This window comes from Sylvia atricapilla, chromosome 8 (assembly GCF_009819655.1).
Source record: "Sylvia atricapilla isolate bSylAtr1 chromosome 8, bSylAtr1.pri, whole genome shotgun sequence".
Taxonomy (NCBI): Eukaryota; Metazoa; Chordata; class Aves; order Passeriformes; family Sylviidae; genus Sylvia; species Sylvia atricapilla.
Window position 1 is genome coordinate 2473663 of NC_089147.1, and position 15156 is coordinate 2488818.

General features: G+C 45.6%; 1 protein-coding gene and 1 long non-coding RNA gene across 3 annotated transcripts in view; one reads left to right on the plus strand and one right to left on the minus strand.

The window, feature by feature from the left end:
* LOC136363954 (uncharacterized) overlaps nt 1-15156 on the plus strand; it is a 465017-nt gene that overhangs the window by 24572 nt on the left and 425289 nt on the right. The gene's annotated exons all lie outside the window — the stretch shown is intronic.
* Nucleotides 11699-15156, minus strand: part of DOCK1 (dedicator of cytokinesis 1) — a 269993-nt gene continuing 266535 nt past the window's right edge. For both annotated transcript variants that reach the window (XM_066323421.1, XM_066323420.1), the window contains exon 52: nt 11699-14688. In XM_066323421.1, coding sequence (XP_066179518.1) covers nt 14593-14688 — 96 coding nt within the window. In that variant the 3' untranslated portion in view covers nt 11699-14592. The remainder of the gene's footprint in view (nt 14689-15156) is intronic.

Genomic DNA, 15156 nt, shown 5'->3' on the forward strand with positions numbered 1-15156 from the left:
AAACAATGGTCTGGCTGCAGGAGAATCCCTTTGGATTGAACAATCCCTTTGTGCTGGCTCAGAGATCCAAAGGTCAATGTAGCAAAACAGAAAAGTCTAAAGAGTAGTTTTTAGAGTTTAAAATATAACACAGTATGGTGATATAGTAGTTCTTACAGGCTGTATGTAGATTCTACAGGATTTTGTGTCTTGTGTTGGTTGGTCACTGCAAATTAGAATATTCATCACAAAAGGAGATATAATGGATTGTAACAAGGACCTCGCTCTCTCTTACCTCTTCCTCCTCTCCTTCGTGCTACTCTGAGCTCTCTTAACTCTTAACTCTTACTCTTACCTCTCCTCTTACCTCTTAACTCTCCCCCTTCCTCATCCCCCTGCTCTCGCTCTCTCCTGCTCTCTCTCCTGCCCTTTGCTCTCTCTCAGCTCTCCCCCTGCTGTTCTCTCTCCCTCTCTCTTTGGGATCCCCTCCAGCCCAGGCTGGTGCCTGAAGGAAAATCCCTTTTACCCACGACCCTGCAATAAACCCACGTGTTCTGGAATATACAAACTGGCAGAATTCCTTGTCCCAGCCTCTGTGGGTTCTCCTACACCTTTCCTTGTGGAGCAGAGAGCTGCTGTGACAGGAGCTGTGCCTGGCTGGGAGCTCAGCACTGCCCAGGTGAGGTTTGCCTGGATGCAGCTTCAATTCTGATGGAAAATTCCAGGATTTCAGCAGCTGGACTCATGCTGCCCGTGTCAGATAATTGAAGAGGAATCATTACAAGGAGAAAGTCAGTTAGAAAAAAGCAGTGACACAGAAAAACGTCCCCAGATGGGACCTTTGCCCCCAGCTCGGGTGAAGCATGTGGCAGTGACATCCTTTAAAACACGGTTCAGGGATTTTGCAGCAACTTGATTTCCGTTTCTTCAGGCACTTCATCATTATCAACAGCCCGAGCACGAGACCAAATGCACTAATCCCAACAAACCAGGAAAAAAAAAGGGGCAAAACAATATCCATAAAAATAAAACTTCAGAATAAAGTAACATTATCCTAGGAAACGCTGGAAAATGAAGGCATTTCACACAGGATCTGGATGAAATAAATACCCCAATATGTGGTATTTATATAAATAAAATAAATAAATACCAATCGAAATAAAATAATAAATAAATACCAATATAAAGAAATACCATAAATAAATAAATAAATAAGATAAAAGCCGACCAAACAAACAAACAAATAAAAATAAATAACTACCAATATAAATAATTAACCCAATATGTGGTATTTATTTCATCCAGATCCTGTGTGAAATGACAGGATCTGCATGAATCCAGACTGACAGGAATAAAGTTCTCCCAAACTTTAATTGCTCTGCCCAAATATCCACTTCCACTCTCTTTACAAGGAGGCACTTCTATAGAATCTGTTGTACAAATTCTGTGGCTGCTCACGTGAAATGAAACTTCCCAGAAATCTTCCCAATGAGCTGGGATCTGCTGCTGGAGCAAGAGGAATTTGTCTGGAAGTGCTGGAGGCTCTTTTCTCCACCCAAAATCCCGGAGAAGAGGAGGAGCAGCCAGGCAGAGGCTGCCCTGGAGGTGTGCAGAAATGCCCTCATGTTGTGGTTTGAAAACAAACCAAGTGAGAGGCTCTAAGCCAGAAATAAAATTTAATGAGAAGAAAAGGAAAATAAAATAGAATAAAATAAAATAAAATAAATACAAAAAGAAAAACTAGTGACAGAGTCAGAATACACCCTGATCAGGGTGATGGAAACAGTCCAGACGAGGCGGTCTTCCTGAAACAGAAATCTTGTAGAAAGGTCTGGTAGCTCCAGTCCTCTGGGAATCCAGTGGGTGAGGGCTGCTTCTACTGTCCCAAATCCCAGCTTATATCCAGGTGAGAATGCTTGGCTCCTCCCCATGGGCGGAGCATCTCACAATGGGATGATGAGTCATGGAAGAGAGCCTTAATGGCCCATTAAAGAGAGATAACTCCCTCTGAGTCATGCACAAGGCATTGATGGGCCATTAACTGAAGATGGTGATAGAATACATCCTAAACCACAACCCAGGACACCTCACCAGGATAACTGAGCAGGTTTTTGGGGATGTTTTTAACACCAGCCAAGTGCAGACAACGCTCCTTGTGCTGCCAGATGTCACCAGAGGTCACCACAAACCCGGCACAGCTCAGGAGCCCCCTCCGGAGGGACATTTCTGAGGGAAATTCTCTCAGGGAAAGTTCCTGGCAGGGCAGGAACCAAATCTCACTCAAGTCAGAACTCCTCGTGGTCCAGAGAACAAGAAAAAGCCCAGGCAGCCCAAGTTGCACCATGGGTTGTGTTTATAAATGGATTTTTTTTTTTGCTTTGGTTTCCTCTCCTGACACTCATGGGACGGTTTTCCCACCTCTCCTGTCCTCCCTGGAATGATGCCAGCCCCTCCAGGACACCTCAGCTTTGGCTGCTGGAGCTTTACAACTCTCCATTAAGATTTCTCCCAACTGGAAAATCCTTTCCCAAAGCTCCCCCCCTTTTTTATTTTCTTTTTCTTGTTTTCTTTTTTTTTTTTTTTTTTTCCTTTTTCTTGTTTTCTTTTTTCTTTCCTTTTTCTTTTTTTCTTTTTTTCTTTTTCTTTTTGTCTTTTTTCTTCTTTTCTCTTTTTTCTTTTTTTTCCTCTTATTTCTTTTTTTTTCCTTTTTCTTTTCTTTTTCTCCTTTTTCTTTTCTTTTTCTCTTTTTTCTTTTTTTTTCCTTTTTTTTTTTTTTTTTTTTTTTTTGGGGGGGGGTTTGGGGGGTTTTTTGTGGGTTTTTTTCTTTTCTTTTTTTTTGTTTTTGTTTTGTTTTTTTGTTTTTTGTTTTTTTGGTTTTGGTTTTGGTTTTGGTTTTTGTAGAAACCCACCAGGAATGGGTCTGGGATGGAAAAATCACAAAACCAAAGGCTAACAAGGGCTTTTGAAGTTTGTCCCATATTCCCCCTACCATGGGCAGGGACACCTTCCACTGTCCCAGGTTGCTCCAAGTCCCCAGTGTCCCCTTGGACACTTAAAATTCCAATTTTCTATATATTTTTTTCATTCTGCTTTCTCTTTGTTGTGAGCTTCAGGCCTCAGAAGCCTTTTCCAACCTTAATTATTCTGTGATTTTATTTATTTATTTGTTTTTTTTTGCTGCAGCCCTGAGCCACTCTGGGCCCACTGAAGCTCCTTTAAAACCTCCCATTAGTTTCAGGGTGTGAAGAGGGAGGATTTCAGGTGACATCAGCGAGGTAATGAAAGGTAATTGTTAAAATGCTCTTCCCCTGCCTCTGCCAGAGCTCTTCCAGCCACTGCTCTTCAGAAAAAAAACTTATAAAATTGGGGTTTTTTTGCAGTACCAGAGCAGGTCCTGTCAGGAGCAGGGTCATGGCAGTGAAAACAGTGAAAACAAGAGGAAAAGTAAAATTAAAATAGGTTATAAATACTTCAGGATTTGATTTAAGGTGTTAAGGGTTAGACTCAATCTTTGAGGGCTTTTCCAACCTTAAAGATTCAGAGATTCTTCATGGGAGAACAAAACTGGTATGGAAAACTTGGATTTCCATGGGTTTAAAACACTGGCACCAGCATCGTGTATCCAACTGTTTAATTCGATTTACAGGAAGAAATCTTGTCCCTCCTGAATAAGAAACTCATTTCAGGGGTCAAACTTCAAATGGCACAAGGGCAGAGCTGTCAGAAAAAAAAAAAATTTAAAGTTCTGAGGGCAATTTTGTGTGTCTGGGCTGAGGCAGGTGCTGCCCAACAGGTCCCTGATTCCTGGAGCATTCACAGGACACAAATGTGAGCCTCAGATCTCACTCCAGGAAATTCCAGGAACTTCTGCAAATGGTGGTTCAGATATTCCAAAGTTTTCCCGACAAATGGAACAAGAGAAGCAGCTCTGGGGGTGTTTTATCCAGGGTGTTAATGCCTAAAAGGACAAACCCCAGCATCATCAATGAAGAATTGGGGTGGTGAGGGGGTGGAAAGAATCCCTTTCAAAGCATTTGGAATTAAAAGAATCACTTTCAGAGCATATTTACATTTGGAATTCAAAAATCCCAAATTTTTGGTTGTTTGTGCACAGGGAGGTTGTTCCTCCCCTCCCTGTGCACCTGAAGGGTTCAGAATGTTCTCACAAGCAGTGGGGAGAAACCACATTTGCTGCAGATGCTGAGAGGCAGAGCATCAGTGAACTTCCAGGAAATCCCAGGAACTTCTGCAAATGGGGGTTCAGATATTCCAAAGTTTTCCCAACAAATGGAACAAGAGAAGCAGCTTTGGGGGTGTTTTATCCAGGGTGTTAATGCCTAAAAGGACAAACCCCAGCATCATCAATGAAGAATTTGGGTGGTGAGGGGGTGGAAAGAATCACTTTCAGAGCATAATTACATTTAGAATTAAAAGATCCCAGCCACAAATGAGGGAAATGAGAACTTGTGGCTTTTGCTGCACCCCAGACCTCAGCTAACACACCAGCTGCAGTTATGGACTGTTATAAAACACATGGAATTATTATTTGCTAGAAAACATCTGAAGTTTGGGCTCTGTTGCCCACCCAGACCCCATGGAAGCATCCACATACTGCTCCATACAAAGTCATTTTGGATGCACAGGGAAATTCCTCCAGAGGAAATTTTAAGCCCCTGTGGCTGAACCATCCCCTGGAGAAGCCCTTCCCTATTTTTATATTTATTTTTTTTTCCAAATAATTAAATAAATATATATTTTTAAGAAGCCTTATTTTTTTTTTTTTCTTCTTAAGAATTTAAGAATTGTTTAACGACAAAGGGACCAACCAAAGAAAATAAAAATACCTGCAAAGGTTTGATCGCTTTTTACTGGCAAAGATGAAATTCCAAGGTCACCTCTGGGACTTGTTTTCCTACCCAGCACAGAGCAGAGCTGCCTGTAGTTATCCAGCAGGGACAGAATTCCATATTTCCAGGCTTTACAGATTCCAAGAGCAGTGAAATGGCCCCAGTAAACCCACACAAACCAGCTCTATTAATAATTAAATTGGCTCCCTAACGTGCTCAAGAAGGATGGCTGCCACCGAGTGCCACAGGCACTGCCAAATGCAATAAAATGGGTTTATGCAACATTTTTTGAGGCAGCCTCCCCCTCCAAAACCTGTCCTGGGCACAAGGAACTTCCAAAGTCAGCAGGAACGGAGCTGCTCCTACAGCAGAGGGTCATTTCCAAAGGTAATTGATGCCTTTTTAGCCCAGAACTGTCAAAGTGTGTTGAGAATGTCGGAGCCTGAGGAGGCTCAGGTTGCCAGAGAAAAGGTGGGATTGATCTGCTGAACCCCAACTTTGGGGTGGTGTTCCACTCTTGGAGGGGCTGGAGCAAAGAAATATTCCCCCAGCTGAAGGAAAATGGTCAAATGTTTAGAACAAACCATCCCCAAACATTCACAGCCCGGAGTTTTCCCCAGAATGGCTGAATCCCTTTTCTCTCACCAGCTCCTGGTAAGAGAGGGATGTGTCGGGAAGTCTTGGGTGAGAAAATCCAACCCACTGAGGTGAAAAAAAACCATTTCAATGTGCTTTCCCTGGGTGTCAGTGCTCTGCCAAGCCCTCGGGGGTGTGGAGAGGGAGCTTCAGGGGCTGACAGGACTCCAAGCCTTGATCCAGCTGGAAAGAGCCAGGAAAAGTCCTGGAAAGCCCCAGAAACAAGAGATTCTGTGGAGAGCAAGGAGCAGGACATGAAGCTGTACGGAATGGAGGTGTCACCTCTAATTATCAACCCAGTAACTCAGGTCAGGGATGGGATTTTCCTTGGGTGGTCCTGCCCAAATCCAGGGATTTGGGGAGAGTTCAGGACGAATTAGGGAGGAACTTTCCATAGGGAAGAACTTTTAGGGAATTAGGGAAGAACTTTTGAATTAGGGAAGCCCCTTTTCCAAGGGCTGAAAGTCCCACAGCTTTACCTGTGGCTCCTCCTCATTTGGGAATGAGAAAACAGATGTTTAAAACCCCCTTATACGATTTTATAATCCTATAATTTTTATAATCCACAGCACAGCAGCCAGGGCAGTGCCAGGCACAGGCAGCTCATCCCTTGGAATCCCAAACAGCATCATGGAATGGTTTGGGTGGGAATGGACCTTAAATCCCATCCAGTGCCACCCCTGCCATGGCAGGGACACCTCCCACCGTCCCAGGCTGCTCCAACCTGGCCTTGGACAATTCCAGGGATCCAGGGGCAGCCACAGCTGCTCTGGGATTTCCATCCCACCCTCTCCTCTCCTCTTCCCACCCTCCCAGGGAAGAATTCCTTCCCAAAATCCCACCTAAACCTCCCCTCCCTTCAGCTTAAACCTGTTCCCCCTTTTCCTGCAGAAAACCATCCCTGTGCTCTGCCTGGGGATATCAGACTGGGTGAAAACTGCTCACACTCATCGTTATTTTTATGTCCCTGCTGTCCCCTTTTAATAAAAATCTCCCTTATTAAACAACAGAAACCACGGGTGGAAAGGCAGGAGGAGGAGGAGGGGAGGGGAAGAACACCCTGGATGCAGCTGGCAGTGTGTGCAGAGCTCAGGGAGCCGGGCTCTGCGGTCACTGCTCACTCCCAATTAACTCATCCCACCAGTTAACGCTCCCTGGCAGCAGGAACACGGAGCTCTGCAGAGAAAGCAGCTCCTTGCTGAGACTTCGGGGGTGTTTTTGAGTGGTTGCACCATGGCCTGGAGGAAAGGGAAGTGTCTGTGCTGACCTGGGGTGACCAGGGGTTAGGTAACCCTGAGCCCGGCTCAGAGTGTCCCCTGTCACCTGGGATGTGCCAGGGACAGGTGTCCTCCCCAGGACCAGCCTGGGACATCCTGCAGCTGCTCTGGGACAGCCTTGGAACCTCTGAGAACAGGAGAGAAAATCAGGGATTCACAGAGCCATGGAATGGTTCGGGTTGGAAGGGACCTTAAATCCCACCCAGTGTCACCCCATCCATGGCAGGGACACCTCCCACTGTCCCAGTGTCCAGCCTGGCCTTGGGCACTGCCAGGGATCCAGGGGCAGCCACAGCTGCTCTGGGAATTCCAGCCCAGCTCCTCCCCATCCTCCCAGGGAACAATTCCTGCCCAAAATCCCATCTAAATCTCCCCACTTTCAGCTTAGAGCCATTCCCTGTGTCCTGTCCCTCCATCCCTTGATCCCAGCCCCTCTCCAGCTCTCCTGGAGCCCCTTTAGGCCCTGGAAGGAGCTCTGAGGTGTCCCTGGAGCTCCTCCAGGTGAGTCCCTCCAGCTCTCCCACTGAACAGGAGCTCCAGCCCCGTTCTTGCTCAAACCAACCCAAATTTCCCATTTTCCAGGTCTTTAAGAGACCAAACCTAACCCAAGACACAATTTCTGCTCCTGACCTTACACAAATACCAAATACCCAGAAAACCTCACACCAGAGAAAGGGAATTTCTGTTCCCAAGGTCACTTTTCTCTCACTGTGCCCAGAGCCCAGGAGCAGCTGAGGTCAGACCAACACTCAGAGCACCTCCATCTCTTCCCAAGGATTTTGTGTTTGGGCATTACTTTTATTCCCTGCTCAAATACTCTCACAGATCTCTGCCCACCTCCACAGGGACAAAAAAGTGTGGAAAGACAGAAACTTCTTTAAAAATCCCATTATTTCTGGGTTTTTTTCTATTATTTCCATCTGTGGAACAACTCAACAATAATGGGCTGCTTGGATAAAAAGCAACAACCAATCCATTTGCCAACTGTACAGAGTAATAAACTCATGGAAGGAAGTTCAGAGCCAGTAAACTGAGTATTATTGACCACCAAATAAAACGTAAAAATCTCTCACAACAGGCCTCCTGCAACACAAGTAGGTAAAAAGTGCCTCATCTTTTGAAAAAAGGCGTTCTACTTCGAACATTTTTTTTAATTTGTGGTTGATTCCTTTGGCTTTTTTTCTTGGCGAGCTTTTGAGCTCATTAAACACAGGCAGACACACCTAATTTCCAGAGAAACAATAATTACAGCCTCATCCAACTCCCTGCCCTCTGCAGTGCCTTCCCCTCTTGCTGCAGGAGCACACTCCCCAAACCAGCGTTCACCCTGTTAAATTGGATGTCACTAAGTGGTTTTAAGCTGAATAATTCAGGCTGAGCTGGGAAATGTTTTGCTCAGACTGGAGCTGCTGGGATTGTTTTACCTCTCTGACCGTTCAGTGTCCGGGTGAGTCGTGGTGATCCCACCTGGAATTTGTGTCACGCTGCTCTGGAGCCCTGCCTGGCTCCCTCTTCATTCCCACAGCTTCCTTTGTCTCCTGCTGAGGAATTCTGCTTGGAAGCCAGGCAGGTTTTGAGTTCATTTTCTGTGTTTTCCCCTGTCAGTGCAGAGATTGGCATCGCTGGTGGGGAGGATGGAGAGAGGGAACTCATCTGAAATTGGGATTGCAGCGCTGAGGAAATGCAGGCACAGCCAGGGGAGAAGGAAACAAATTTGGGAAGAGCAGCCAACAACAGCAGAACACACCAGAACTGCCTGACTGGGTGCCAGTGTCACATCTGGGGTTGGTTTTGCTTTCTCCTTGTAAGGACTCCCTAAAGCATTGATGACAAATACCTTCTGCTTCATCTCTCTCGTTTCTAGTTCTTTCTTCTACCTCACATTTACTATTAAATAAAATCAGAGCCATTGACTCCAGCACCTGAACCCCCGTGTAGATTAATTTGGGCAGAGGAATCTCTCAATATTTGGATGTTAACATCATCCCAAGGGGCTCAGGACGTGTCCCCAGCACTGCAGTCCACAGCCACCTTCCTTAGCTGGGAAATGAGGGACTTAATTCAGCCACTTCCCTTTGAAGTGCTTCAATACAATGCCACACACGCTGGAAATGAAAAATAAAAAGTGTCATTCAACAGAGAAACACAATTTTCAGTAATTATTCAAGTCTACAGAATACATATGAAAAAAAAAAAACAACAACCCAAGGGAAATTAAAAATCCTCTAAATAGCCTCACTGGAGAGCAGCTGGAGAGACCCCATACAATAACCAAGTATTTATACTGATCCCCACCTTTCTGCAGCCCCAGGAAGATGCCAACTGCAGGCCTGAAATTCAGTTTAGAGCCATGGAAAGTACAAAAGGAGAAGGAGAGGAAATTGGAATGTCAGCGCAGCAGGAGCTCACGCTTTGCATTCCTGCTGAAAAGCCAGGACAGAGGAAAAAGCTGGACCTCAGGGCTCACCATCACTCCAGTGCCTGGCCTGTTTTCCATGGGGGAATCTCTACACATGCTGCAGTTCATCCATTTATCACAGGGCAGGGAGAGGATGGAAACTGGAGAAGTCTCACCTGGTTTGTGCCTGGCCTCACACCACATCACACTCCTGGATGGTCCCCAAAAAGGGCACAGCAATTGACAGGGAAGATGTTTAAGATGAAGCAAGAAGGTGGAGACCTCAACCAGTCCGTGAAGTGAGATGAATCACGTTAAAAAGATGAGTTTGAAGTGTGTGCATGAATATGAATACACAGCTGTACCTGCACTCACACGGATCTCTATTCATATATCATAAATAAATACATTGTCACTGCAAACTTTTCATCCTTTTCCTCTGTAAGGTCACACAGGAGTACAGCCAAGGTCAAGAAAAATGCCTGTGTTAAGACAAAACTGAAGTTAAAAACATTTTTACCCTCAGAATTTGTGGTACCACAGGAGACATATCAGTAATCATAAATATCAATTATGGGGACCAGCTTAAGGAGTGACCTTTGTGTGGAGCTTCCCAGTGAAAATAAATGTGATTAAAAAGCAAACAGCCCCTGTCCAACAAATCTTGGGTGGTTTGGTGTGGGACTGATCTGTGCACCTGTAAGATCCACCCTCACTCCCAGATGAGACTCGGGAAATGGAACTGAGGAACCTCCTTTTATCCTGGCACTGTGAGTCAACTTTCACTAAGTGAATCTCAGCTGCTTTTCCAAGAAGTAAAAATTAGTGGCCACTGAAATTCTGGTTTTTCCACTATCCAGGAACTTGCCACCTGTGAATTGCTTCTTCCAGGGAAATTAATCCCTGACTTGTCCCAAATGGTGAAAAACTGTGGATCCTGTGGATCCTTGGCCAAGGTCTGCTGTGGAAAAGATGGATGGGTCACCTTTGCAAGCAGAAATATTGATTTGAGTCCAGTCTGAGTGGGGATCTCTGGGCGTGGAGGCACTGGGGGGACACAGAGGTGATAAATAAACCAGGTCATCCCAATCTCACCTTCCCAACCTGCAGCAAAAGACTCCTTGAAGCCATTTAAGGATGAATTCCCACAGGAATGGGGCAGAGGGGAGGGATAGGAGCTTCCACCACTGGTGAAAGTCAAGTAAGTTCTCTTTTCTGAATTGTTTCATAATGAGCTCTTCTGCATTAGCTCAGCTGTGTCCCAAACAACGTGACAAGGAATTCCCATGGCTCTGGGATGCTGTGGCTCCCAAGTGGATTGGAAAGGAAGAGAGCAAACCATGAGAAATAACAACTTTCCAGGCATTGATCGCTGCCTGTAAGGAATTAGCTGCTCATTCCTTATGTAAGGAATTTTCTGCTGATTGCTTTTACCCCACTTTGAGGAGGGCACTGATTCATCCTGGGCTCTGCACAAGTCCCAGCCCAGGAGCTGTCAGACTGTGAAAGCAGTGACAATTCGGCTCCGAGAGGCTGATTTTCAATTCCCAGGCTCAGCCTGCATATTTGTAAAACACACACACAGATGAGGTTTGGAGTTTGTACTGTGACACCGGTTTGGAAGTGCAGCTCTTGTTCAGGAGTCTCACGGGGCTGAATTATAACACTTGCATGAGCACAGGAATTTGCAAAGGACGTGTGAAAACAAACACATTACCAGAAATACAATTTACAGGCATCCACCCAAAGGTCCAGGGGAAAGCTCTTCCCATCCTTCAGGAAGCAAATGGAAAAGAGGAAAACTCACCCAGCACGAGGCTCCCTGGCAGCAGCAAGAGCAGCCTCCAAAGCAATCCTCAATTCAATACCAGATTTATAGAATGAAAATTGTAACACATTATTGATGACTACAGATATCTGATTGATTCCTGCTTGAAGAATCCTTCCCTGCCTGCTCCTCTTGAGCAGAGGCTGCATGAACAAAACAAAGAGGGAATTCAGGATGAGATCCAACAGTAAATCCTGAGCCACTCCGGGAGCTGATTTTACAGCAAGGAAAAGTGTGTTTGTTTGATCCAAAGTGACACTGTGGTTTAAGGCAAAAAAAAAGAGAATATCTAATTGACCACGGGAGCCACTTTTCACGAGAAGAGCAATTTTTCTGCCTTTGTAACGACAGTGTTGTTTTAGTGCTGTGTAAAGTCACTTCTGCTTGGAACCTGCGTGGTGCAGCAGGCATCTGAGGTGGAAAATGTTACATAAAACTCGTCTGTTTTCTAAAGCATTCACTTAAAGCCATCATTTTGGGCATGGACAGCACACAGGGATGGATGCTCCTAGTGCTGATGTGTGTTTTAGCTCCAGCCTGAAGGGACAACCACAACAGGACAAGGAAAGATTTCTGCTTTCTCATGAGCTCCCCTTCTAAACTGTGCTGAAAAAAAAAAGATAATGCACACACGGTCTTCTACACGATGCAGAAGTTTCCAAAATTCTGCAGTGAGGATCAAAAACACCCAGGGAATGTATTCATTTCCATAGACAAGTTTTTAAAATAATAGTTTATTTTTTTTGAGTCAGTGGTATATTTAAAAACAATCTACTGTAAGAGTAAAAAGATTGTAGATAATAAAAAACCCCGAAGTGTGATGACAATAAAAAAACCACTAAAATATAGTTAGTTTCCTTCCTCCCTCCCAAAACCCCATCCCATCAGTCTGATATTTCTCAGAGCTTAATATCTGGAAAAACAAAAAAAAAAGCTTTTTGTTTCTTCTTTACACTTTCAGCAATTAGGAAATTAAGAACACGTAAAGCACTTTTCGCAGGCGCATTAATTCGTTATGACATGAAAAGCAGGCACCATAAAAATTAAAACATTCTAAAAACCATCATATATACAAACACTGTACAGAATGATGGCACAAGGACAAAGTGATTCCGCTCAGTTCATCCTAATCCAACATGAAATAATACACAATCAAGAAAGGAAAAAGCTCTTCCCGTTTTCTGTACTCAACGTTTAGGTTCGGAATGACCAGGAGTCTCCTCCCTGCTCACTGCTTCTCCTCCCATACCCTCGTGCTGTTGGCAGCTCCAAGGATTCCTCCTTTTCCCCCTCGTGGATATCCAGAAGATCCAACTGGATGAAAATTGCAGTGGGTGATCACCAAAGGCTGATTTTACAAAGGTCATTAATCACAGATTATCCTGAGTGAGAAGGGACCCACAGGGATGATCCAGAGCAGCTCCTGTCCCTGCAGAGACACCCCAACAATCCCACCCTGGGCATCCCTGGGTGTCCAAACTCCTGGAGCTCTGGCAGCCTCAGGTCCATTCCCATTCCCTGGGGAGCCTGGGCAGTGCCAGCACCCTCTGGGGGAAGAGCCTTTCCCTGAAATCCAACCCAAACCTGCCCTGGCACAGCTCCAGCCATTCCCTGGCTCCCGTCCCTGATGATGACAGTGAAGAGTTCAGTTCCTGCCCCTGCATTTCCCTCAGAGGATGCTGCTGACCCAAGGAGCTCTGCCCTCCTCAGTCTCCTCCAGCTGAACATCCAAGTGCCCTCAGCTGCTCCTCACACCAGGCCCTTCCCCATCCTCGTGGCCTCCTCTGGATACTAACAGTTTAATGTCATATTTATACATGTACAGGCTGCTGCCAGCCTGGTGTCACCCAGTCACTGTCACCCTTTGTGCCCAACCCCTGAGCCAGGTGCTCACCCACCCCATGAGGTGTTTCTCCAGCTGCAGGATGGACATTTTGTCCAGAAGGATCCTGTGGGAGACAGTATAAAAACTCTGCAGAAGTCCAAAAAGATTCCATGTCCTGGCTTTCCTGGAACAGCCAGCTGGGTGACCCTGTTCTAGAAGGAAATTGGGTTCCACAATCAGAACTTTCCCCTCATGGAGCTGTGCTGGCTGTGACCCATGACTGCATTGTCCTCCAGGTGTTTTCCAGTCATTCTTCCCAGAATTATTCCTCCCAGAATAACCTCTTCCATGATTTTACTGGGCCTGTGGTTTCCAGGCTCTTCCTTTCTGCCCTTCTTGAAAATCAGGACAACATTCCTCAGCTTCCAGTCAGCCGAGACCTCTGTAGATTCCCCAGACTGCTCAAAAACCATCAAGAGGGGTTTTATGATGACATCAGCAGCTCTTGGAGGATTCTTGGATAAATCCCACCAGGGCCCAGAGATTTGCAGGGATCCAGCTGGGGCTGGAGATCCTGCAGTTTCAGGTTGACTGGGAGTTGATCCTTGTCACAGTCATGGTCCTCAGGGCACTGGGACCCTCTTGGTGTGTTGAAGACAGAGACAAAGGATGTGTTAAACACCTCTGCCATGTCCCTGTCCCTGCTTGTGAGGTGCCTTTTCCCATCCTGGAATGGCCTTTTGCCATGGATGTATTTGAAAAAAAAACACTCTTTTTTTGCCCCCCACGGTTGTGGCAGCTCCAACTCCAATTGAGTTTTGACCACACGGATTTTCTCCCTGTAGTGGGGAGCAGCACCTCTGTGTTGCTGCCATGCCCCTTGACCTTGTTTCCACTGCCCACACCTTCCTTTTCCACCTGATATCCCAGAGGAGATCCCTGTTCAGCCAAGCCAGCTCTGCCTCGCCTGCTTGACTTCCAGCATTTGGGAATTGCTGCTCCTGTGCCCTTGGGAGGTGATGTTTAAAAAGGGACCAGCACTGATGGACCCCAGCACCTGCAAAAACATTGTCCCAGGGGACCTTACAAATTCCCTGAGCAGCCTCATGGTCAGAGGGGAGGTTTTGCTGGCACTTTTCCTCCTCTCACCAGAGGTTTTAAACTCCGTGGCATCGTGGGCACTGCGGCCAAGACAGCCCCAAATCTCCACTTTGCTCACGGCAATCAGGTTATTTGTAACACAGACAGACTTCACAAATCACTGGTGTCTGGTTTTTAACCCTGGGCTAAAATCCCTGTTACTCAGGGAAATCCTACAGCAGCTTCACCTCACTGGGAAACCTCCTCTCGCCCTGAATTCCATGTGAATATTGTCATTGATTCCTATATACACTGAGATTAGACACAAAAACTCTGCTCATTTGAAACTCCAGAGGTACCCAAAATCTTTAGGTACCGAATTTCCAGCTCTCACTTTAATCTCCACGTCTAGCTCTGTGCCTGGCGTTATCCAGAAGCAAGGAGAACATTTAGGAAAGGAGGGTTCTGTCAGTTGATGGAGTTCCCAGTCTCAAGTAGAAATCCAGATTTCTTTCAAGTGATGGGAGGGAATAACCCCAAAAACCAGGGGGGTGTAGTGTTGGGTCCGAGAACACGGCGAGAAATGGATTTCTTACGGAGTTATCATTGCACTAAAATGTTAGATACTGCACACCTGAATGAGGTAAACATTATAGACCATAAAATACTTAGGGGAATGAATTGTTACAGCTTTATCTTTGGAAAGAAACCCGCTTCCTCCTTCACTGGACAATCCCAGAGTCGACAGACGTTTGCTTCCGCGTGGTCTTGGGAGGCGGCGGCGGCGGAGTCTTGCTGGGGAGAGGAGGAGGCAGGTGCTGGAAAAAACAACAATTTGGGCAGATCAGGTCAGGAATTCATGGAATTCTGGAACGTTTCTGTGTCATCTCTGAGTGCAAGAGGCAGCAGGTGAGGCTGGAGCTTTCTGCCTCACAAAAACCTCTCCCTGCAGAAATTTGCTGTGAACTCACAACGCACTCAGCCATTGCTTTTAAATAGAACTTTTACTTTTGACAGTGAAAAAAAAAAAATAATCTCTCAAGAGTTCAGGATTAATTAGCTCAATATTTCAGGAAAAATCTTTTGAAAGCACTGGAGAAGTTTATAATTCCCCACTTTATATCATGATAGGATATTGATTTCTTGGTCTGTATCGATTGCCCTCAGCCTCTAGGCACTCAGAACTTAAGAACCAAGCTGAAGCAATGGCTTCATTGCTTTTCCATTATGTTTTGGATCTTGCACAGTTAGAACAGAAATATTTAAAGGAAAAAAACAAAAAAAAA